The sequence below is a fragment of the Colias eurytheme genome, chromosome 6 (genome assembly GCF_061535395.1).
Source record: "Colias eurytheme isolate Ceu_HAF_F1 chromosome 6, ilColEury1 Martin Lab GWU primary, whole genome shotgun sequence".
In the NCBI taxonomy this organism is placed as follows: Eukaryota; Metazoa; Arthropoda; class Insecta; order Lepidoptera; family Pieridae; genus Colias; species Colias eurytheme.
Genome location: NC_142985.1, coordinates 7866918 through 7894705, shown reverse-complemented (window position 1 = coordinate 7894705; position 27788 = coordinate 7866918). Strand labels below are relative to the sequence as shown.

Sequence of the window (27788 nt, the reverse complement as noted above, 5' to 3'; positions counted from 1 at the left end):
TGTTTATGAAAATCTAAAAAAATAATAATGATGATGTGCAATGCAAAATGTAAAGATTTATAATAATTACCTGATTACCAATTTTACTAATGTTGCTCTTCAAAAGAAATGAAAATAGAAGGGATGATATGTACAGAACGAGCGGTACACTTGCCACCAATTCGGATCCTTCGGAAGGATTTACTGATAACCGTTCTTCTAAAAATAAGGGCACGTACACTAAACTAAGTGCCCAGTAGAGCCGAGAGAATACATATCTGAAAAAATAAGCAAACATTTTATTAACTAATTATACTGATAATTGATGATCATTTAATCCATTGCTCAAAAGTATGAATTTTATCTCATATCATCAATTTTGCCCCCTATTCAGTTTGCAGTAGGATGTATGTTGGTGTCAAGCTATTTAACTAAGCCTATGCACTTATTACAGCAAATCGCGATCAAGGACGGGTCGATCGATGCGGATTTATTTTGCATTCTCGGATTTTATAATGTGTTTATTGTGAAGAGCGTTATTATTATTTATCACACCTTTCTTAGAAAAAGGTACAGTCCATGATTCCACACCAAAAAACGGAAGATGATAGATATTGTACCTACCTCCCAATAATTATAAATCCGAACTATTTAAATGTAAAATTTCAAATCTTTAACTTACTTTTCTACGACGGTATATTATATTTACTTTTCTACGACCTACGTGGGTCCCTTTCTTATCAATAGTAGGTAGGTAGTAAGTAGTCTCTCGTAATTTTCATAATACTAAAAATTGAAATACTCACAATAAACTGGTTTGATATAACAGAGGCATTCTTAAAAAGTATATTATTTTTGATTTAGTAGTTTTTATGAGATCTTCTTCACCGACCTCTGTCTCTGTTTTAATAATCTTATTTCGATCATTGTTCGACTTCAGTTTAAAAAATGTGTGAAACAGCGTCACGCACATGACTCCAATAATGGAAATGATTAATGATACATTCTGAAAAAAAAAGACAAAAATAGTTAACACTTCGGTATCTACATAAACAAAACAAAACAAAAAGAAGTGCTCAAATAAAAAAAATCGATTCCTGGATATATTCCGAGAGACATTAATAAAGCAATGTCTATTTATAGAAATAAGTGGAATAAAAAATAGCTTAATAACCATTCACCCACCCTGAATTTATAATCATCCGTAGGTCCAATGAAGTTGCTGTACTGCGTAGCTCTTAAAACGATCCATGTTATAAAGTATACCGTCAAACTCGATATCACAGAAGCCATATAACTGGAAACCAATGATAGATTTGGTTAAGTAGCGCATTTAATATGCCCCAAATATAATTCATATACTACTTAGGAAGACCGATTCTGTAATTTGATATCTCAAAAGTTTACCGTATGGAAGTCAATTCAGAGCGAACTTGTAAGCTATCCGAAATGGAGGGTATCATTGACAAGTGCGATATTTGTACGACAGCCCAGCCGATTTGAAATATTGTGATTAGAACAGCATAGTAAAACGGCATCCACCACGACAAATATTCCGGGTCGTTCCGGACCCAGCAACCCCAACATCGAATGAATAATAAGGGAAATGTACAGGCTACGAGAGCAGACCCTGAAATGGAAAAGTGTAATTATTCGTATAAGTACATGTTCTTTCGAACCTTACTTAAAATAAGTAATAATTAATTTGTAGATTCCATAGTTCTAGGAATTATTATGATACGTATATTATTGGTCACATACCAATGATTTTATTTACACACCTGTTAAATGCCATACTGTCTTTGTGCTATATTTGTCAGCTAATACTCCCACCACTGGTGTAGCCAAGGCATCTACGACTTGACCTAAAAAAAAATGAATATTAGATATGACTGATGTTGAATTGTTTTGTGAAACAGAATAATTGAAACAATTACCAACCTAAGAGTAACATAGCGCCGGCTACCACAGCCTTCATTTCGAGAACGGCTTGAAAGAATAGCATCATGTAGGAAAACCACATCGCAGCGCAGAGGTCGTTGTAGACATGTCCGAATCCGAAAAGATAGTTTTGGCCGATTCGCCACCATTTTCTTCGTTTGACTGGAATACTATTTAAACAAAATTCATTGTTTTTATTAATATTTGTTAAAATAGCTTCAATACTTGGTTAGGTACGTCTGGAACGATAGAAATTTGATCCGCAAAAAAGTATTAGTGTGGAAGTGGTGACATAGAGTCGTGATCGCATACCTACTTAATAATTTGTATTTTACAGTAAAGTGCGTTTTAATACAGCCAACTCTCAAAAAACAAAATCCTTGAAGTAATAGGTCGATTCACGATCGTCTTTGATATAGGTACCTACACGTGATTGACGCAAAACTTCAATTAATTTTTACTTATTTTAAAATCTCTGAAGCCTTTTGGGACTAATGTAGGGATGGATAACTAATTAAAATAAACTTGTAACTACATTTATGTTACTCTGAAACTAATAAAACAAAAGAAATTGTACGAAAGATATACGATACGGGTTTATATTTTTTAAACTTAAAATTAACGTTTAAGTTTAATTTTATCAATGAACTTCCGACATATCATGTGATTAAAGAAACATAAAGCTGGTAAGTACCTTACATTAAGTGATAGCATTAACATTAGATACAATTATCCAGTTTTTTAGGCTTACACGAGAAAGTGAGACTCTATTTACTGAATTATTTTATTGTATACAAAAAAAATTAAAGCAATTTTCGATTGTTCAAACGTACGGAAGTGTCAATATATCTTAACTACGAGGATAGTCTTCGTTTTGTGCCCTACTTATCTGTTGAGCGTCGCAAATTGGCTGAATTGAAGATTGCTTTTTGTAAGCAAATAATAAGTCTTGATTACCTTATAGTAAATTCATCTTCGTTACATTCATTTTTCTCTCCATTTACCCCGTTTTCATTTTCATCTGTGGCACCGTAATTTATTGGCATTTTTTAATATATTTATTTTTTAATAAAAAAAATCACTATTTATTTATCACTATTGTTCACAATAATTATAATTATCTTCATTTCATTTTGTTTATTTTGGAAATATACAAAAAAATGTATACGATGGACGCGTGTTTCTTGATGGGTTTCCTACGACTTTGTGGCTTATTTGATCGTAATATGTAACCCCGATATAGTGACATATATGCTCTATAATCTCTTTACCGAATAATCGTATTTCAAAAGTGCTTCAGAAACTTGACTTTTGACACTTTAGTATTACTTTTATAAGTAGAAAATGCAGATCAAATCCTAATCGTGATACTGAGCGTTAAACTTAGTTATTTATCTCTTCCAATACTATTTTTTTAATTCGTTTTATATTATTAACATATTGGCAATTTTATTTATATCTATCAATGTAATATAAATCAAAAAACTTATCATTACATATTATTCTACAAGTTTATGAATACACACGGCTTCTTTTTAAATTATATGCCTTTCGCTCTACTAGATGTAGGTATTATAATATTCAGTCACGATCGTGTAAACCGCAAAATTGTTCTCTGATATACTAAGGTCTAAGGCATTGTTTGTGACCTAAATGCTAATTTAACTAAAGAAAGCCTTCAATACCATATTTTATTAAAAGTGTTTGAACGCTATATCATACGAATGTTTCATCAAACATAGAAGTAAACCTGATAAGGTTGTGGAAGAAATGTCTCGGACACCAGTAGATATTGTATACATACGAATTACGATACTATGCACGTTTTTTTTCAGTTATGCTATATTTTTTTTTATTTATTCAACCCGAGCTGGCCACTGCGGTTGTGTAGATAATGAATATGAGGCAACACATTTTTCTTTATTAATGTATTTTTCTGTATTAAGTAGATTATAAATAAATTATTCAACTTGGTATTGGCCAGTATTGGCTGAAGTTTTATGAATAAATCGAAATGGATCTGAGAATTGTAATAATGTACTTCAAAAGCGCCATCTATGATCAAGTGGACGCACTAATTAAGAATGTAGAGTCGATTCAAAGACTTGGTGATATCGCTGAGTCCAGAAGATGTAAGTAGCTGTTGAACCCAATAGATGGCTTTAGTGACTGCATTTTAGGAGGAGAAATGTTTATCTTCATAAAATACGAATATATTATTTTCAGCTCTATAGGAAGTGAAACATAAATAATTACATTTTTTTTATAAACACGATATGTAATTTCTGACAATTGCGAATAGTATAACCAGATATAGGTATAGAAATGGTATAGATAATACAGAGTAGAGCCTCCAGAAACAAGGATCAAGTTAAATTTTTTTTTTGTCTTAGTAGCCATCTTGTAAAAGCACTTATTGTCGAAATTACTTCATTACATTTCTAGAGTACCTATCTTTTTATATTAGTTATTTGTTCGTAATTAATTTAACGGTAAAGTGTACTAACGAAGCGTAACAGGTTTCTTAATTAAATTACCTTCATTAATTTTATATATTATACACTCCTATTAAAAAAAGAAACGTTTTAGTTTGTTTACATCAAATAAACTCTACAACTACTGGTTTTGAAGAGTTTTGGTTCGAGCGGCTAGTTATATATTGCACGCCTCATAAGCGAAGCGTTGAGGTGGGTACTACTGTCACTTCGCGCAAAACATCTGATTTTTCAAACTTAAAATGTCTTTATGTATCATACATTGCACTTGTAAGATAATACATACACACACATATTAAGAAAAAACACTATTTTTAACGTTCATGATATTTTTGATGTCATTTTTGTTATTTAAACTAGTTAAAAAACAGTTTAAAAAAGTTCTGTCTTGGACGTCCGTGTGTCTGTATGTGCGGATCCTTTTTCTTGTTAACACGATAGCGACCGAAATACTTTACTAATCGAGTCTTTTTTTTTCTCTTACGCTTGAGTATGCTCAGGAATAGAACCCTTTCATTTTTCAGGGTCTGATTCGATGTGGTTTAATTGTTATTAAATAAACAAAAATAATAATTAATAAATATTTATTAAAAAAAAATTATGAGGCGTGCACTTTTGGATTTTCCAAATTATTTAAAATTTACATCTTTAATTATGTATATTATATCGTTAAAACAGGCAAACAAATTAAAAAGCTCGCTCAATTTTGAACGTTAGAACTTCGGTTAAATTGTCTAATACAAGATGTGAAATTATTATTTAATTGCATTATTAAAGGAAGGATGTAAAGTTATACCTTTTTTAAATATATAGGTAACAATCGCTTCAAACATAAAATCATTGCACTCGTAGACGCGAGAAATGGTTCACATGAAATATAACATTTGATTTGTCAATTGAAAGCCGGAAAATGAGTGATGTGCACCAAACCTGCAACCCTAATTTATGGGCCAGCCGGTGTCTGCGTAGACATTCGCGGTCGCTAGCAGTCGCAATAATTAAATCCACTATTAATTAACATGACCACCGTAATGGGTATTATAATTAATCTTTCAGCTGAGTCAGGTTCAATTTTTAAAGCGTTATATTGCTGCGCCGCTGAAAATATCGGGTGCAGCAATTTATCGTCGATGCAGAGCCATTTTATGGGTTTTGCTTTAGTGCTTTAATATCATTGAGATCATATTCAATGTAATGGAATCCACTGTAAGTACATTTAGATATTCTTGTATTTAAATGTAGAATAAAATAAAGTTATGTTATATTTTTTCCCTGCTACCAAAGCATATTGTTATTTTTATTTTACGAATACTGAATTATTCCAGTGGTAGTCTGATAAATAAATGAATAACCTGGAAGTAATATATTTTTTTTAAATATACTTAATTCTTTAAAAAAGCATTTGAATGCCATAAAACTAAAATTTCCTTTTTACCTGGAATTTATAACACATGTTCCCACTAGGTGGGTTCTCGTGTGTTTTTCATTACATTACACCTATTACCGGAAACTTTTGGTGGTTTTGATATTCTCAATTCGGCCAGTTTTATTTTATCGAGTCAACCTGTGGAGACATCATTACCATCCTGTGACAAACCTCCACCCTCACTTTTATCTTGTACTATTTTAAAACTATGTGTAGGCGTAAATTCTTGAATCTTCATCTATTATCTATGTAAATATTTAAAATCCACGAGTAACTAATTTTTCAGAGTCGGTAATTATTAAACCTAAACAAGACCATTGGTAGGAGGAAACGTGGGTAGATTATAGATATTAACTCAGAGCTTTTGCCAATATTATGTATTTAGGCCTATTGTGTTCATTATGTATGCCAAGATAATAAATTAATTTGAAGTTTGGCTTTAGGTTTCAAATTGGTGATCAATTTATTAAATAAACCACGGGGTACAAAATAATATCACAGATGATGTCGTTCTCGTTGTAAATTGTAATTCAATGGCTTCGAAATCAATTGGTTCTATGTCAATTGGTAATTTATCTGTTTTGATAGTACGATTTTTTTCTATCAAAATAATAGAAATAGGACAATATCCGTATTTGAGCACGTCTATTTGCGATATTACAGGCAAATATTTGCGTAACTGAGTAACGTTCTTTAAGAGTAGGTACACTAAACATACCTAACATCCAAGATAAATCAAGAGGTTATTTATTGTTAAGGCCTAAGCCCTGAGGTAATATTTTAAATAATATGCATATCTACAAATATCTGTATAGAAACGTCTCGTAGAAACAAATATAAAGTCTCAATGAAGAGTTAAACTAAAACTCAATGATAAGTTTGAAAGTCAAACTGCCATATAAGATTTAAAAAAATAATTGTAGATTAATTTTAATTTCAATAGCCACCCATGCTTGTGTTAATTTTATTAAATAATAAGTACATTTTTTTATTATGAAGAGCACTATTCTACCTAATTCAAATTGTTTTTATAATAATAAAAATGTAATAGATCTTATCCGAATTTGTATGGAAATCACGTCAGTCTGAACCAACTTCATAGATAACGAGACCTTGGCGAACAAACGAGAATTGTTTAAATGTGTGGCCATCTGCTGTGATCACGGTTTGAACAGACAACGTCTCTGGAATGGCAATTAAATCGTAAGATCACAGAATTATGATGATACTCTTGTCTTGTTATTTGACTAAAATCTTCAGCAAAGTTAATTCATTTAACATAAGAAATGTATTAAAAACCTTTGCAATCTGCAATCAAAACGATAAAGATACGAGATACGATGCATAGGTAATAAGTTGATGAAGGTAATTTAATTTTGTATTTTGTTTTTTTCGGTTTATGCAAAAATACTGAACGGTGCATAAGAATTAAAATTTATTAAAAACTCGTCGATAAATAGTTATGTAAATGGTTCAATTTTAGAAACACTGATTTCAAAAACGAATCTTCTGTATATCATAGAATGGATCTATAGTTTCCTGTATGTAAAGTAAATTTTTGTCCTAGAAAGCCCTGTCCTACAATGTCCTAGTTGATAATGGTAGGTACTTGTGCGTGTGTTCTTCGCGTCAATTTAGCACAAAAAGCATGCATGTAGAGCATGACAGCACGTTTCACGAGCCTTCGGTTTTCTCTAATAATATCTGTATAATAAGATCGATCATTGGAAGTCCTTCCAGCTTCTTTCATCTTTCACTGAAGATTGCCATCACCGACTACTTTTCAAGACATTCTTTAATTATATATAATTAATAGTATTTGTAGCATATCTAGTATTATTTTATCTGTGCTTGTATCAATGTAGCCTGTAGGTTAAAACAAAATGTTATATGTATTGTAAAAATGTATTATATTTAATGCTAAATATACACATTTAACTTCATAATTTTGTACCATTAAATTAAGAATTTGAATTTATCAAAGAAAGACAAACAAGCAAACAAATAGACAACCACACTTTCACGTTTAATTAACACTAGAAAGGATAAGGATAAGTATCTACCAAAATGCAAACAAAATTTTGTATTTAGAGCGATAACTTCTTTTCAAGTTGAAGACGACATCGACTAGTATTTTATTAGATTCCTATTTGTTTTATGTTTGGCTATATAAAAACAAATTGATTATGTGATTATTATTCAGAAAACGTATGACAATATCGAACGCGGCGCTTTTTCTTCCAGATGGCTACTTTTATTTTACGATGTTGATATGATACAGTAATATCAAATTGCTTACTCATTTTTACACAAAATTTATTACCTAAGAAACTATGTACCTATGTCATCAGTAGCGAATTAATTGTATAACTCCCATGAGGAGAATTTAAATAAGATTTAAAATAGGCTTTACACATTTGAAAAGTGTTAAAATATTACCTTTAACCGTATGTTTACCATATTATATGTCGTTGTATGCGAGGAATCCAAGCGAGAAAGGCAAATATATTGCGGTAGCGGGTAGTCCCAAAGACTACTATGTATATACGGGGTAGTCCAATATGTTATACAGAGAGCAGCGGCCGTGGCTGCTTGTGTAAAATTTATATCAAATTCTGTCATATACTTAAGGGCTTGGTCTAGTAGTGCAAACAAATGCATCCTGTCATCCTATATGTAAATAATACAAATGTACTAAGGGAAAGTTGCTCCACTTAATTTTTAAAAATTAAATCATTCGTATGCATAATTTAATATTCGTAATAAGTACCAAAAATGACAATTTGAAACAATTTTCGTGAAAATTACACCGGGTGATTTTTTTTATCAGTACACAAAATTTGCGAATACTTTCTATTGATATCTTCAACTTCATGTTTATATAACTGATCAACTTTTACAAAGAAATTTGGACGAAATATAAAAAAAAATAAGCTTTCCATACAAAATGCAGAACTCTATACATTTTTTTCGACCTAAGTTTCTTAGTGAAAGTTGTTCAGTTTAACTAATAAAACGGATAAACAAATTTTGTATATAATAAAAAAAATGTAATGTTTGTGTTAAATGAAAACAAAAGATATTTATTTCCGCCCGCGACTCCGTCCGCGCGGATGTCAGTCTTCGCGTCTTCTACAGATTTATTATATTATGTGTAATATATAGATTTATATTGATAAACCTAATAAATGTTTTGCTAGCATTCTGATGCTTTATCGGTTGCACTGGATTTATCTCTTTTTTTTCAATCGCTTGAATGATATAGGATGGGTCCTTGATGGGCATCGAATGCTGAAGTCTCGAATCAATCAATTCTGACAGTAGGCAATTTATGTAAAATCTTGATCATTTTATTTTGCCTAAACGTTACATACTTTTTTATATATATTATATTTTTAACGAATTATTCACTCCAGTCCAAACAGCCAATAAGCAGACTTCTGCTTCTGCAACGTTTAGTTGTCCCTGAATTTAGAAAAAATAGTCATGATTCTTATCTATGACAAAAGTGTTATTTTTTGCATTGTATTTCAAATATTTAATTTTTTTTAACCGCATCTTCCGCATTCATGTCTTTTGCCGGAATTAGACATTTAACTTCTACTAGTCCCATTTTCCCTTTTTGATATGGGAGTGTATAAAGTAAATTTTTTAGATATTTCTCGTTATACTTTTAAAAAGTTATTATTGTCATTTTGCTCATTAGGTAAAGTAATTTCGATATCAGTTTTAAGTTTTTTGATACCTGCAATAATAACGTCATAATCGCCTGCACATACTTATCGATTACACCCTGTATACAATCCATCATCCACATTCATAATGTTTTCCTGTCCTCCTCTCCTTTACGCTGTTCACCGATACATTTGAAATGAGTAAATCTGCTACCACTGAAGGATGTTTCATTGTGATCAGCAAATTTTCACCACTGTTGTCGATTATTTGTTTTTCAGTTTAATCAGCAATTGGGAATCATCAGTTTTGTTTTTTGAAGATTGGTGATGTACCCTAACAATACGACGAAAAGGGAAAACATCAACGAATTATCGTTTTCGTCCTCTTTTTTTATTCTTCACGTCTCTGTTACTTCTGTTTGTTTAGTTCTCAACACCCACTGAATTTTCTATGTTATTGTGATCTTCCATTACATCTGAGTTTTGATGATGTGATGATAATCCATTCGTTTTAATATTGGTACTTAGAGTTGGTAGACTAAACTAGAAATGGCGGACTAAATTTGTCAGCGCGTCTGTAAGATCAGAATATAAAACCAACATCCTGTATTTAAGTTACAAAATTAATAATCAAACAACATGCCGCTACGTTGAAAATGACTAGAAGAAAAAATTAAAACACCTCGGATCAATTTTGGAGTAAACAAATCATTTTCCCCGTATGGGGATTTCCCCGGATGAACTTGGGAAGTTCAAGTTCTCAATACAAGTTTATATTATATTTCGTATTTCTCAAACGAAAAATAAAAATTTTTGGAACTTCAAAAAAATTATATTATAAGAAAATTTATGAGCTTACTTTAGTTTTAAAGAAATATACATCCCTTTACTGACACCCCGTAAAATAAAGAAATTGTTGCCAATCACCTTTGCAATCTATTTGGTTTCATTAACTTTATGTTCGAAGATAATTTTTTTTCTAGTAGTTACACGCGTATTTTTTTCGTTTATTTTCCATATCGAAATCAAATGTTTAAAAATACGAATATTTGCACAAAACTAAGATAAAAATAATCAATTAACAAAAATATTAAATTTAATGAAGTAGAGCAACTTTCACTTCGGTATGAAGGAAAATCGAGCGTAGAGCACACGTCAGAACGCTCCGGCCCAAGGAGCGCGACTAAAGAAATTCGCTAGGATTTTTCCTAATTATTTTAAATATTTTTTTAATATTTAAGGAATTATCAAAATTCAAAAAAAATTTTTTTTAAAGGATTAATACTCATTGGTCTTCAACCAACTCGAATAAATTAATGGAAAAAATAACTTTTAGCAGTATTTATCAATAGATTTTTTAAGGCAAAAAATGGGAAATTTAATGAATTTATAACGTTCTAATTAAGAAAATCATAAGTTTTTCGGCAATTGTGTTCAGCAGTTTTTAATAACGACTATATAAGGATAATAATGCGCTGATCAGATTGTGTAAATTGTAATCGGTTGCAACGTAGTGAGTGCACAAACTTAGCTCGAAATGTCTTTGGGGGAAATAGACTTATCTTGAAGGCCTGATTAAGGTAACATAAAGTAACTTTATAAATGTGAAAAAATTCACGCGCATTGCGTATATAACACTAATTGAATATGAAATTTTATCATTTCATTAGCCGGGAAAAAATTGTCAAATAACTTGTTGAAAACGCAATTTTGCTAGACTGCAGCCTTAAGTGACTTATGTTTAAAAATAGATTTGTAAGTCTTTCATGACATTCCTATTTTTATGTATTTCTTCCAAATTTATAATTAAATATAAATAATTGTATCTGTTATCTCTAGTCTCTACATTATTTACTTCGACTGACTCTATTTAAAAAAAACAACTTCAACATCAGATTTATCACTTCATATTGTCATAGTTAGGTAGTTACACTTTGATATATATTTTCATAGATAATCTAAAATTTTAACTGACAATTAGCTAAACATCTACATCCAGTAGTTGTGAAACCGGCCTTTAACTAGTTGTCAAGTTATTAACACAAACCTTCGTAGGAATTGATAAATTACTGAGATTTGAGATACTTTTGTTACAGCATTGGATAATGATATGTTTTAAACGAAGTTGTTAAAGCAGGTGCAATGGACCGCATTCCTTGGCGCTAGAAAAACAGGAATGCCTGCTCCTGTATACTGAGTATGAATGTCCAGATTCGATATTTTAATTACATTACGTATTTATATGAGATCCAAAAGAATTAGTGAATATGAATAAATTAATTGGATTACCATTCCATTATAATTTTAAAAGTTCATAAAATACCTTTATGATATAGCTTACTAGTTATATTAATTTTTAAACGAAAAAAAAATGCTTAGATTCATAGATAGTTACTTAATATGGAGGAGGAATAACTTTATTGCATTCAAGCGAAAACTTAAGGGGTTCCTCTTGTAAAATTATACAAAATTCTAAATTCAATCGCTGACCGTTATTGGTTGACTACCTATCAGCTTCAGTGCCACGGTTGTCAGAACTGAAGATCTGTACTGAACACAGGTACTGAACTATATTACATACCTGTTTCTGGCAATGTAAATAAGCATTTTACGTGAAGGTATGTTACTTTATTTTTATACTTATTTGTATTCTTTGAAAAAACTGTCTAACTGTCCGTTTAATCTGGTTTAATCACAGTTTCATATATATACCGACAATCCTTTAGTAGTTGTAATAAATAGTCTCTTCCAAGAGACTCTAATGATTTCTAGAACCAGAAAAACGTAGCTTTTAATCACACTTTATGTTATTATAAACGGGACTGCTTACTGCAAATACAAGTTACATGTACCGTTAACACTAAGTACTAAACGAATGTTTAAGCCGGTTGTATGGACCATTATAGATTTTTCTTATTAGGAAGGTATATAATAGTAGGCTCTAGTTAGCGACAAGAACTTGCATCATGGAACATTCAGTAAACAGATCACATGATAGTAATAAGTGTAAAATCAACAATACCATGCCACTGGTACCGTGGTTGTGCCATGTGTAAATTATACATATTCCTGCCTTATATAATTCTTTGTGGGTTTTGTAAAACAATTATTATTTTTAAGGATTAGGCTATGTTTTAATATTCTAAACTTCAACCTTTAGCAACGCAAATGAGAGCTGAATATTTTAAAGCAAGGGTCTTGCATTTTTTGTTTGCGATTACGCAACCATTTCACCTTTTACAAGGTTAAAGGGAAAGGGTTAAAGATATGTAAAAACGCTAAAATAATCAATAAGCTTTCTTTGTTATGAGACCAATAGAATGAAATGCTTTACTTTGATTCAGGTTTTGTAATTAGAATTTCAAATTTAAGAAAAATAAAATTAGAGAAAGGGTAAACGTTATTTAAGATTAACCTATCTTTTCCTTTTATTATGAACCACGATAGGATCATAGGAATATAGAGATCACTGTTCATCGCGTGTTTACTTTACGTGTGTCCTTTGTTTAAAAGTTTTCTATACTAATATTATAAAGAGGAAAGGTTTGTATGTATGTATGTATGGTTTTCACGCATAAACTACTGGACCGATTTTGATGAAATTTGGCACAGACAATCTTTAGACCCTGAGAAAGAACATAGGCTACCTTTTATTGCGAAATATGTACCACGAGCGAAGCCGGGGCGGACCGCTAGTATTAAATAAACACAATACCTCTGACTGTATGTAGGTAATATAAATAATAAAAATACATTCGCATCAATACTTTACAAAAGCTTTTAGTTATGCCATTTTTAAGGTTTAAAGTGCAGTAATGATGATGAGGGATGAACTCCCCACTGACCGCAGACAACCGTTAGTTTGTTATAATTACGCTAATATTAATTACCCCCTAATATGCTTCATTACACTTAATGCAGCTCGTCAATTAAACGTTATGAACGTTAGGCATGGAAATGCAAAGTATTAATTTACCATTGATAAATAATCCACGCCATACTGGAAGGTACTACATAAAAACTTAAACGTACTATTTCAATGAATATCAAGTTATTACAAGAAAGTACAGTTGTAAGATGGTTACGAAACTAGATGTTTCTATATTATGATACTTTAATAGCCGCTTCTCTTGCCTTCCATGTTTTTAAGGAAAATAGGTACATTACTTTCTAGTTCTGTAACATTATGTGCATTATTTTATGAAGTACACAGACATAATTTATATGTATCGAGGTTGCAGAATTTAAATGGTTCATCATACAATTACCTAATTGTCTTAAAGCTCTGACGAAATCACAAAAACAATAAAATGAACATAAAGCAATCAATACATCTATCTTTAAGATAATTAACACAGAAACCTACTATCAAATATTTACGTTCTTTCCTCGTTCAGAAGATTTGATCGATTACCTTAACTATCGTGGCAAATTAAACGTTCAAATATAAATATATTGGAACGGTACAGTCCGTAAACAATTAGAAATACAGGTTTATTATTGACAAATACAGACAATTCTTAGCGCGATATCAATATCTCAGGTCCAAACAGATAAAAATTCTACATCTAACAATTAAAATTACATAGGTATTTAGGCCTTCTCTGTATTGTTCAATAATAAGCAGCATAACACAAAGCTTAAACCTTGAAAGGCTTAATTAAATTCCGGCGTTTTTTAATATGAGGTCAAGACAAACAATATATTTTTTAATGATTGGAATGCTAATAGGTATTATTTCTCAGCAGTAGTGGAGTTAATTCCTCGTACCTATCTATACTATCGGATAGATATTATAATCGGTTATATGATATATCCTGGAGATACCTTAATATCCGTGATAATGCTACTGGGACTTAGTTACGTCGCCAGCTTAACGTTGATGGAAAGCGATATCAAGCTCAATTATAGCGTTAAACTAAGAATATAACATCGTTTTAAGTTTTAATCTAAAAATACAATTTTTTTGCTCTGTTACATTGCCTATTGTATTTTTTCAGAAGCTCTCGAACCTATCCTAAATGTATTATACAAGTTAACCGATTTGTAAAACTTTCAAAGACAGAATACATAACCACGAACCATTTATTTTAAGTTTATCTCTGTAGCAACCAGTGACTCGTCTCAATCCTGATCCCTTTATTTATTTATACTTGATAAATGAGTTTTCAAGTTTTCGATGTTAAACTTGTAACCAATTACCAAGTCATGTTTGTCAACCAATACAAATAGACAAATAGACAGCTTTGCAGTTATTCGAGAGAATTAATCCCCGTTAGTCGTTACGTATAATTTACTGGTTTATGTGAATTGGGAAATATTTTTCTTTTGTTATGTTTGTTTAATAGATTTTAAGCAACTTTAATTTTAACGTATTTGAGGTAGTTTGTCTCTAAAAACCTGCCTATCTCATTTTTTTTTACTGAATTGAACTACTGACGATATTAAACTGGACTTAATGATTGTATTTCAACTTACAGAGAACTTACACGAAGTCTGTTCGAAACGGGCTGTTAAATGTGAATCAATTATGTCCGACATGCTCGCTGCCCGTTTGATGGATGCGTTAGCGGGCTAACTAGCTTTATATTGATACGATGGATCTACGCAATACGCGAAACACTATTTCCATCCATCGCATGAGTTACATCCGAATAAATTTACGAGTTCGCTGACGCTAACAGAGCGGATGTCAGGGGGATGAAAAATGTAGTCGCGACAGTGGCGCGTCGTGTCTGTACATCGAGCCATCGCATCGGAGCCGCTCTGTCAATGCGACTGATTGCGTATTGCACCGCAAATCGATGAGCATTTTAACCACTATAAACGGTTCCTCACCACTTAATATAAGTAACAAAATTAACACTCTATACATGCCATTCCACGCACGGCATGCCAAATACCATTTGGTATTGGAGAGTCAGGTAATAACAGATTATGATAGTCATGTTTTAATTTTTGCATTGATATTCAGGTTTAATAGATTTTTAAATTAAATTTTGGTTATATATATTTTTGTTTCAGATGTTTGCATAAAAATAAAGTTTTATTCAAAGCATAATATGAAAGCATACTTCAATTAAGGAGGTGAAAGATTTACCGAATACGTCTGCGAAAAAATCACAGACAGGAAAGAAGGAAGCATTGGAATAATAACTAATAAGCATTAAATTAAGTGTGGAGGCATTATTGGTAGCACAATGTTAAAAAATGTGATTTTAACTCAATTTCTCTTCTACCATTCTGTCTCTTTAACGCGTGTCAGTAATCACCGGTATCGTTTTAAAATTGGTTGAGCGGCATTTACGTCCGCGTTTATCTGCCATAATATGTTCGCAAAATGACGTTCAATGAGAGTGCAGGGCAGGCTGCAATTGGTGCATTCCCACTGAGGGTTATAGTAATCACGAGGTGGCGCGGCGCACAAATGATCGGTCGCCAGGCGCTAGTTGCCGGTAATGAATCACGGTACCGCTTGCTTGCTAAATCTAGCCTGCAAATCGACGACGATCCCCGAGTAATAAGGTTAGCTCCCCTTAAACCGGCCCGGTCGTGACTAGATACCTTCGGGAGCGTTCATGACAGAGTTATCTTTTTAAATATACTATAAATTGAATAAACGAGTTCTATCGCTATAAAATATTAAACGACTGCATATCGGATTGAATTTATTGTTCTAAACATATAATGGGCTATTCAAATCTCTATAGCTTTTTTACGAACGACGCAATCGTAGCAAATCTGAAACCGAGCTCATAAAGTGAGTTGTTGAAGAGTGGACGCAAAAAAGCTTTTCATAGCCTTTTTTATAGTTTTGTCTGCAGATTACTTCTCATAAACGGGAAATTAAAGTATTGATAATTATTTGGGAAGAAAAAAAACCTCTATCTACCTAGTTAAAGTACTTAGATAATATTGTGAAAACGAGTGGAAATTAAGCACATAAAAATTCCTCTTGCGTAATTTTTCTACTTGCCAATTCAGATATAAATTGCATTAACTTTATTACGTATAAGTCAGAAGAAATCGTGAGTCTTTGGTTGGAGCTATAAATTATTATAAGAGCTTTCCAGTGCAGAAACTAGAGACCATCGAGAGAGTTAGGTGTTCCTTAATACATGTGAACCAACGTATTTCTGAATTACCAAGATACTTGAATCAAAAATTGTCTCTTCATATTTATGAGACACAGGCATTTTGTAAATTAATCCTGCTAGTAATTATCTTTATTACTTGATGGAAAATCAAACTTCATTTAGTACTAAAATATGTTATACATATATATTTATATAAATTAGAGATTCAATTTATTTTGCCATTTAAAATCTCTAATTAATGGTCCTAAAGAATACCATGTTTGCTTCCGGTAGTTTTAAATATTAAATTAATTGAGCTTTGATGTATCTAAAAGGAATAATTATGTTAATATTATGCATTAATTTTATTTATGTCTTGAGTTGATTGAGCTACAGTATATGGTATGGTTGTAAAAACACTAAATAACGATATGTATGTCAAAAACCTTGTTTACATTGCGTGTTATAAAAACCAAATCAATCATATTATTTTTAAAGTGAAACTTTTATTACATCGTCTCAAACTTTTTGGTCTGTGTAGCGCATGTCGCGTGTATCGCGGCTGCCGAGTAGGTATACCTACTCGGCAGCCATTTTTTTATCTTTAGAATAAAAAAAAATTAAGCTGAGAGTTGAATAAAATTGAACAGATGGGCCATTTGTTAATAAATTAAAGCGTCATTAAGATGTGTTTCCCATCCATATCAGAGGGTGAATGTGGAAAGGGATAGAAAACATACAAAAATGCTATGCTATACAATGCTTTTCTAATAAGTATCGTAGAAAATTGCAGTAGTAACGGAATATTGAAGTTTTTAGGTAGAGTTTGTAAATAACTCCTAGGTAAAAACAATTCAAAACCAAAGTAGCTCATTAAAAAAATTTTAACGAGCTACTTTGGTTTTGAATTGTTTGATTTTGTTGATCGCTCTCTTGTAGCGTTAAAATCTCAGAGCAATAAACCCTGTTAAAATATTATGGTTCTTTCATTTTGTTACGTTCAACTTACGAAAGATGGCGTTACTTGTTACATTACAGTCTATAGACATAACGGATAGACATTATACAATAATATTATGTATAACAATATGTTTCATGGATATTTTTTAATTGCCTCTACCTAAGCCTCTACTTGATTAGATATCTTCGACAAGTCTACGACATGTAAAAAAAGCAAACGTAATATGTACCTATGTGTGAATTCACACAAAATGAAGGAAATTATGGATTAAATTACTAGAAAGTTTTGAATCCGTAAACAGGAATATTTTAACAAATACTTTTCTGGACAAAACTTAATTTGGTTTCCTTAATGTGTGTCAATGTCAAGCTTTTCATGACAACGTAATGCTAATCCATACTAATATTATAAATGCGAAAGTAACTCTGTCTGTCAGTCTGTTACTCAATCACGCCTTAACTACTGAACCAATTTGCATGAAATTTGGTATAGAGATATTTTGATACCCGAGAAAGGACATAGGCTACTTTTTATCCCGGTAAATAGGATAGGTTTTATCCCGGAAATCCCACGGGAACGGGAACTATGCGGGTTTTTCTTTGACTGCGCGGGCGAAGCTGCGGGTGGAAAGCTAGTCTACCATAAACTCAAGATATGAGAGCCTCAATTATGCAACATCGAGTCACGACTCTCATATTGTAAATATTAGATTTTACAGTGTGTAATTATAATTTATTTGTGCTTCTAAATGTAGGTATCATTTAAAATAATCTTTGATAAGATAATATTTATTACAAAAAATAAAAAAGACCATATTTTTAAACATAAATAAATATTAAATTATGTACTATTATTTACATGTGAGTTATTAAAATTGTTACTTTTGCGTTGCCTTAAAACTGTAAAATAAACGATTACTTAATGAAGCGACAGAAAATAAAAATATTAAAACAGAAAAAAACTCAAATACATTTTTATACTTAACTAAATTTATTGTGTTATTTGCAAATATTTTCCAACAATTGTTTAATCTACCCTTTAAAAAGGAAACTAACGTAAGCGCATAATCTACTCAATTGCAAAATATGGTTGTAACGTGGGTGGACAAATTGGTGCTGAGTCAGGACATGAACGAGGACCGGTTCAGCTAATTCAACATTATCCAGCTGTTCCAATCTGTGAATTAGCTACAATCTAGCACTTAACCTGCTAGTTCAAATAGAAGTTAAATCTATACTTAATATAATAAAGCTAAGTTTGTTTGCTTGATTGAACGCGCTAATCTTAGGAACTACTGGTCTAATTTGAAAAATTATTTCGGTGTTAGATAGCCCATTTATCGAGGAAGGCTAAAGGCTATTATATATCATCACTCAGAGCATAGCTAGTACAATATATTATTAATCTACATATCAATATAAGTAGATAGTAAATATTGTTTCTTTTTCGAGATATATGTTTTCACATACCTAATACATATATATTCATGAAAAACATTCAACTTGGTGCGCAGTTGCCGCCGGTGTGCCTCAGGGTGGCGTCTTGTCACCTATTCTCTTTGCTATTTTTATAAATAATCTCACTTCTCAATTAACTTCTCCCTACCATATGTTTGCTGACGACTTACAAATTTATACCCATTCCACGCTCGATGAACTACCAAATGCTGTTCATTCTATTAACAATGAACTGGCTAAAATTGTCATTTGGTGCGATCAATTCGGCCTTAAGATCAACCCCGCAAAAAGCCAGGTTATTGTAGTTGGTAGTCCTTATCAAATATCTGAGGTTGACTGGGGTATATTGCCTGCTGTACATATTAACGGTGTTATAATACCTTTTAGTAAGCATGTTAAAAACTTAGGTATTCACTTAGATCAAACTTTATCTTGGTCCCACCAGATTCAAGAACTTGGTCGGAAATTTTACGCCGCGTCTAGTTCTCTACGACGTCTGCGTAACTTCTTACCCATACCGACAAAAATTATGCTAGCACAGTCCCTACTCCTTCCCATTATTGATTACGCTGATGCATGCTTTCCTGACTTAACAGTTGAGCAACTAGACAAACTTGAGCGACTTCAGAATTTCGGTATTCGGTTCGTATTTGGTCTCCGTAAATACGACCACGTCTCCTCTTTCCGCAAGAAACTCAAGTGGCTCCCAATTCGTCTTCGCCGGAATGTGCATTATTTGCTTCTCCTGTATCGTATTCTTTTTGACCCTAAGACCCCCTCCTATCTCAAAACGAAATTCAACTTCCTGCATTGTGAAAGCTATTCTCTTCGTTCGGTCGATAGGCTTGTTCTGTCTACTCCTTTTCGTCGCACACATTACTTTGGTAATTCCTTTACAGTCACTGCCATAAATCTATGGAATGAATTGCCGATAAACATCAGACAAGCCCAATCCCTAACTTGTTTTAAAAATCTCGTCCGAAATCATTATTTAAATCTGGCTTTTGACTCGGTATAGCATATTTAGCTAATTATATGTATTATAATATGTATATATTATTTCTCTAATGACTCCTTGTCCTTTGTCTTTTATTATTTTTTAGGTATATGTATTTATATGTATGTATGTTTATTATACATATATGTATGTATGTTTATTTATATGTATGTATGTGTTTGTTTTATAGTATTTAGTTTATTAAATTTATAATCTTTATTTAATAATATTTTTGTTATCTTTGTATAACATTACTATGTATTTATTTATCTTTGCGTATACTTTCTACCTACCTACCTCCTATTTCTAGTTTATAATTTATCCTTCTATCAGTTGGTTGCCTGGAAGAGATCACTCTTAAGTGATAAGGCCGCCTTCTGTGCTGTTTTTCTTTTAGAATAAGTTTTGTTTGTATTTTATGTATTTTGGCAGCACAATAAAGAGTATAAATAAATAAATAAATATATTCTGTCTAATGTTGAGAAGGTAAATAAATTGTCTAAAATGTTTTGAGGATTAATTAATCGCTTCAATGAATTATAAGCTGAGAGATTCTGTTTAAAATGTTAAATATTTTGTTGGTAGAGCTTGATTGACTTGCACTTCGCGGTTCGCCAAATGATTTTCTAGTCCAATATAACAGCATTCATTATATACAATATACGAATAATAATTATACATAAACTAATAAATAATAATGTACTCATCAATAAAAATACGTCAATGGTCTTAATCGCCTATTTAACTTATGTTTTAAACAAAAATAAATACCTAATTGCAAGAATTTCTATATTTAATGGCAAATTGACTTTAATTAAAGATATGTTTTATTATTTATAAACAACACACGTACATACGACATATAAATTGGTGTTCGATTAAATAATTAAAGAGCTATTACGTGGCGAGTGTATCCAATCCCCTCTACAACGGGGGCTTGAGCACGTGCCTAAGCAGATGTGCGACCAAGATATCGGTGAAGTTGCTAACTTTTCACATTTCCTCGCAACCCGCGACAATCTGGGCTTTGTCGCACGTCGTGAATTACTTATCGTCTAAACAGAAATAACGAGTTGCATTCCGCCCGTCTCCCTGCTGTTATACGACCTACTTATTCATATGAATTTGAAAATTTGTTCCATTTAGACGCGGAAATTGCCAACCCCGTGCATGGTCTGATTATTACCAAATTCTGCTATAGTTTAATACTAAATAAATTGTTTCTAATTCCTTTTGAAACTTTAAGTAAATTACAGTAGACACGACCCGGAGCGAGTCTTCCTTAAAATTACTTTTCTAACTTCAAACTTTTTTAATAGTCAGTAAACGGTGAAGGTTTCCCCTTAAAATCATTTTATCATAAAGTTTTTATCAAGTTTCTCAAATTGCCCCGCGAAACTACGAAAATAGCTACAATAATGAGTTATTACTTTGGTAAGCTTTGAGTTAAAATGATGTGACATAATTAAATTATAAAAAATTAACAACAGCCTTACATATTTTATGAAAATTCATATACTAAGTATAGATATTATTTTTTACTATACGAACTTACCAATGTACCTATGCTTTAAACAATTTTTATACATTCTATGTTTAGAAAAAACATTGTTCTATCTATTTATGAAATTATGTCGACCATGTTGTTGCATAACAAGAAAACAACAAAGTTCACACACTGAACAATTTAATTGCTTTGGTAAAGCGCGTCGTGTATGGACAATTTAGTTTGTTTTGCGGTTAGGGGGTGATACAAATGTTGTTTCGTAGTCTTTGCATTAACAAACTTGGCCTGCATAGCCTGCGTAGTGTCGTGGTCGCTTTTAACCCTTCGTTTAACACCGCCCACATTGCAAATCCTGAAGTTATTTGCTGTGCTGACCAATTTACTAATACGTTGTTTTTGCGTTTGAGGTGGGAGTTTTTAACGTCACTGATACACCTACTCGTAATTGTTTAAGGGTATATTATGTAAAATTGTAAAAAGTTATGTAGGTCGAAGGTTACCTTTGGGTAACAGATAATAAGGGTAAATTTACTTTATATAGGAATGTTCATGATGCATCAAGAATTTCATGACATGCCTTAAATTTTACGACGGTTTCATCGACTTGGCTGAGGAACATTGGTGTTCGCAATGTCACATTGCCAGTAGTGACGAATTTATATACCTACTAATGATGATGATTTGACTGACTTGAGGATGGGTTGGTTTACATTCTGGTAATTAACGAATATTTATTTTCCTCTAATAATTTAATTCCTCAAGAAAACTATTAAACAATACAAAAAAAAAATGTTTCAATTGTTATGTACGAATATCCATAACTTTTGTTTCATCGAACAATAATTTATAGTCTGCAAGTAAAATTAATTATATGGGGATTAAATATAAGGTAACATAGAACAATAATAGTAAGTCGTCGACACTATACAGTCGCAACTGCTTATTATAATAAGTTCAACGAAATTAATTTATTCAAAGGGCAGTTAGTTGATCGTTAGATGGGGATCATGTCGGTCACCGCACTTTGTACACGCTAAACGGTCATCAATATCATGTTTGGCTAGACCTAGGCTTTAATAAAAATAATAAATCGTTTTTATTTCTAATCCCGTTCATAACTGTGGAAAATATTGGAACAATAACAATAAAATTTGTCAAATTGGCGCAATGCGCGTGTTCGCTTGTACGAGTATGTGAATTACAATGGTGAAGTCATAAAAATATTTATTTACGTGGAATTACAGTTCTTTTATTGCTTTGTTTTTAGATATAAATAAGGATTTTTATATGTTTTTTCTGGTAAATAGCCACACTCAAGGTTAAATTGTAAACAGTGCTCTATTAAATTTCTCTATTTATTTTCTCCAACTGAAACTTGGAGATAATTTTTATTATTTGAGCTCTTAAGATTAATTTAGCAATATTTCAGTTTAGCTTAAACTATATTTGAAGAAATTTTAATCTAATGAGGGTGTTTGACTATAGGGAGGAAACTTGATTCTCCCACTAACCATAGTCCAATGGTTTAATGACTGCACCATTATTCGAGACGGACTCTATAGACACATTAACGATCTAGTTTAGCAATGAAAATAAAAATATATTTAATAAAGCTAAACATTTCTAAGTTTAATGATATAGATTTTCGAAAAATACGAACCACCTTTGAAAACTTCAAACTCGTTATGAATTCAAATTTACTGTGAAGCAGTTTATATTTACTTTAAAAATCAGACTAAAGGTCGGAAATGTTAATAACAAGTCTGTTATTAACGTTAAGTCAAAAATACCTAAAACTATTAATGAAAGAGGAAAATTCTGTAGAAAAACAAGTTAGGTTAAATAAATAAGTTCTTCTGAGAAAATCAATATCCTTAAAGCGTGTTTACTTGCGTGTGCATATTTTATTTATTCTACTTTTTCTTTTCAAGGCGCCTACATCGCTTTTGCATTTTCAGACAGATAACCTTAAAGGGATATCGCATCTCCTTAGTAAACAGTTGTTGCCTTTTTTGTAATATTTGCTAGCCCAGGAAGTTACAAACCAGTTCTTGCAAGACCATGAAGGACGAAAACAAAAGGTGCGAACGTACTCAATTGGAATGTGCGACAATCGACATGGTATCCTTACCGCAATTAATTAATATTCATACAGTTAACACGAAACAATCTGCGTTCGACGAATTGCATATGAATTCTCTATGGATTTGTCGTCACCCATGCATTTCATAGCACGTACCAGCACAATATAGGAGGGAAATCACTTATTGTTACTCCCTTATATATTAGGACAGGCTTTTGTTCTACGCTTATTTGGCTAGATTTTTACTTGAAGACTTTTAAGCATACACTTCAAAGAATAATTGTACATTTACATTTAATAAATATTGAACTTATGTTAATTTGTGTAAGCTGTAATAGTTACCTACTGCACGAAGATTATTACCAGCATTTACTACATAAATTATATTTTGTTTGTGTATATGTGTTTTAATATTTATTTCACCTAAATATACCTACGACGACCGCCTTATAATGTTACTAGCTTTCCGCCCGCGGCTTCGCCCGCGTTTTCAGAGAAAAACCCGTTCCCGTAGGATTTCCGGGATAAAACCTATCCTATGTCCTTTCTCGGGTATCAAAATATATCTATACCAAATTTCATGCAAATTGGTTCAGTAGTTCAGGCGTGATTGAGTAACAGACAGACAGACAGAGTTACTTTCGCATTTATAATATTAGTATGGATTGACGGCATAAATATACCTCTACATTTGTCTTACCACAGACTATAAAATGTAATGCAATACATTTTCTCACGTCACTATACTTAACAAAGAATACGCGGGGTGTAATTTGTCTATTAGAATAGCGGTCTATAAATCTCATGAGCACGGCATCTCGCATAGTCCACGGTCATCATAATATAATGTGACCCAGTTACGTTGATTTGTTCAAATTGCTCATACGTAGGACTACATTTTATTTGACCCAGTAATTTAAAGTTAAAATCGAATCGTATTACAAACGAGATTTCTTTGTGGAAGGTGAACATTTTGCCGTAGTAATGAGGGGAAAAAGTTGATAAACGCGTAATACTGGGGCATGTAATACAAGTTGAAAACTTGAGTCCTTGGTGTAAAATATTAATAATATCTATATTTTTGAGGACCAGAGATTTCAACCAGCAGATCAATAATTTAAATTAAAGAAAGAAAAGTAAATATTACAAAAATATTGAATTGATGAGGGGATATTGATATTTATTTATTCACCAGGTTTTACACTGCTGATTTGTTTTATTATTTATATTTTGCTCTATTTCAAGATTTTATATCTGTAAAGCTGTATTTATTGTTATGATGGATTCGCTTCGATAGATTATGTTTATAATGAAACGTGTAATCGGTAAGTACATAATATATTATACCTACACTTCTATTAAGAAACAAGCATTGTTCAGAAATATAAAATTGCTTGTTACGGTTTGAATACCTTTACTTAGTTGGTACCTTTTAGATAAGGCAAATATTTAATACATAACAATTTTCATTGAAAAATTATATGCTTATAAATTATAATAGTTTTAAACTTTTAACGTTACCATATACATATTATAATGTTATATTATAATACTACGATAGTACATTATGTAGAGACTTTTCACGTTAAAATAAATGAAACATCAAGAATTTTAATTAACTAAGTACATATAAAATTGATTTAACTACATTAAATTATTACATGTATTCAATTATTCAAATTTGAATATCATTGAAACAAAGCAATTAAAACCTTGATAAAGGGTCTGTTTTAATATGAGGTATGTAAATATTAATTTAATAAGTATTAAAATAATATATTTGTTTCAGTGACATGATGTGAATGGCCGCATAAATTAATAATCACATTTCTAATAACTGATATACTTGCTAAGTAAATTTAATATCAAAATTGAATTTCATTAGTACACGAAGCATATTAATCTATTAATTTAATTATAAAAGAGAGACCTGAATCACATTCATACTCTATTTTAACAATAAAGACATGCTCATCTCATTGTCATAGATAAAGATTCCCAGAATTAAAGGTTGAATAAATGTATTAATTTAAGTACTGTTTGCGTAGTAAATTTTTAGGCAATAATGTTTTTGTTTGTAACGTGCGCGTACTACTTACATATATTTTAGTATTCAATAAATAATATTATCTCAATTGTATAAGCGCTGATAACGATTTTAATGTATAATGTGTAGGCTTATACAAATGTACGATATCGTAAATTCTGTGAACAGAAATAGTGGACAATAAAGGTTGAAATGTAATCTGATCGTCGGCTTTTAACAATGCACTTGGGATTGGAAAATGGCGGCAAACGCCAATGTTACCATTTTTTGCCAGTCTATGTGTTTGTTTTAATTTGTTCCACGTAATACGGTAATGTTTTAAGGGTTTTCTGTTAGGCATAATTTAATAAGGTTAGACTGTTGTGTGTTTTCATGTTAGTCATATCAGAACCTTAAGTAACATATTCATAATGAAAATAAAAGATCAAATTTACAGTAGTTAAAAGGCAAGTACCTAGTGAGTACATGTGTTGAGCCATTTGTAGCATATTATTAATGTTTATTTCATACTTAATGTTATTTCTTGATATTTTTTCTATTTTCTATGACTTAAAGTAAAAGCTGGTAAATATAAAGATATTTGAGCGATGAGAAAGAGACACGAGAAACCAATTTCTTAAAATTTTTGTTTCTTAACCCGTCATTAAATCTAGGTCGACATTTTTTAGAGCTGACAATATGCTCTCAGCCAATCAACATCACGTGACACGTTAACTCGACCGCAGAAAAAATCATAAAAAAATTGAAGTTTGGTGACCACTGACCCGTCTGCTCGTGTGTACTCCACCTATAAAATTGATTTTGTTAATGAAATTGATATAAGGCCCTTCGCTCATGGAGCTACTCAAAAATGACTGAACTAATCAGTAATTACGATTACAAACCAGTTACAAATTGTATCTCGCATACAACGCTACTCAAGTTATAAGGTTTCAGTCACTTGTCAATGTTTGCTCGTTCATTTTTATCATAAAAAACAATGAAACTCGGGAAACCAGTAGCGTGGAGACCGACACGACGCGTCGCGCGTGATTGGTTGCTAACGCGTTACTCACCAGTTAGTAACTAGTCGCGTCGTGTGCGAATCTCCATAGAACATGTATGGGCTGTGACGCTCAGGCAACTCGTTAGTAATTTGAGTTTGTGACTAGTTCTTTTTGAGTAGCTCCATGAGCGAAGGGCCTTAAACTCAATTAACTAAAGTACTCACAAAAGCTTCAAACAAGTCATAATCCAGTGAGTCACATGGAAAAACGAAGGTTCCTTGAATCAGAGTCTGTCTCCTAGTAACGAAACGTGGCAACATCGGCGGATGTCGCGCCACTGACTCAGTCACGAAACTGTTTTCATACTTTCACCAATATGGCGAAATTGATCTCTAGATGATTGTTTCTCCCATGTCCGATGACGCTGAACAACACTCATTATCCTTATATGATAAAGATGAAGAAATCAGACTAATCTGTAAATTAAAGGACAAACAGCATGATTTAAACTACGCTGTTTGTCCAAAAAAATGTTTCTTTGTAATAAAAATCGTACATTATTATTTACATTTGAATAGCCACAAAAATATATAATAGCGATAATCTGTAACAAGGAAAGTAGTAAGTAAATAGATTTATTTCTATAAGTTGATCGAACACTTGATATTGTAGTCTTTAACCTTGGTCTAGCTTGTGTTTAGCGTCTAATTGAATAGTCATGGCGCTATAATCGATATTGTTTTTAAGCTGTAGGTACTGTATATCAAGTGAGCTCGACAGTTAATCCATTATTGGTAGAATGTGTCTCACCCATTGCCAGTCGTAATTTAATATGTTTCTCCCTTGATTTATTAAAAAGGTTTTCTGTATATTAAAATAATTGTGAACGTTGTAAGAACGTGGAATATTTCATTAATTTATGGGTGCATAAACATCCACTTGAGTATAAACTATAAACATATAGGCAAGAGAAATATCGAGGTGCACCTAGGCACAATTGCTGGCTTTTTCTTTTTCTCCATCGTACTAGCTGAGCGCTCGACCGCAAAACGTATTTTTTCAAAGCATATTTCTGATGTAACGTTAGCAACCGTATGCTGGGGTCTGTATGATTTTGGTTTCCATTTTACGTTATCAATATTAAATATATTTCATAAAA

General features: G+C 31.8%; 1 protein-coding gene across 2 annotated transcripts in view; it reads right to left on the bottom strand.

The window, feature by feature from the left end:
- The window catches only part of LOC149907815 (major facilitator superfamily domain-containing protein 12-like), a 29581-nt gene extending 2617 nt beyond the window's left edge, over positions 1-26964 (bottom strand). The window contains exons 1-7 of one of the 2 annotated variants that reach the window (XM_090102921.1): positions 26854-26964; positions 1921-2090; positions 1761-1844; positions 1387-1609; positions 1165-1276; positions 786-985; positions 71-257 (exon numbers count right to left, since the gene is read on the bottom strand). In XM_090102921.1, coding sequence (XP_089959047.1) covers positions 71-257; positions 786-985; positions 1165-1276; positions 1387-1609; positions 1761-1844; positions 1921-2090; positions 26854-26873 — 996 coding nt within the window. In that variant the 5' untranslated portion in view covers positions 26874-26964. Of the gene's footprint in view, positions 1-70; positions 258-785; positions 986-1164; positions 1277-1386; positions 1610-1760; positions 1845-1920; positions 2091-2877; positions 3108-26853 lie in introns of those variants that run through there. The other variant, XM_090102920.1, reaches the window with a different exon arrangement.
- Positions 26965-27788: the final 824 nt, after the last annotated feature.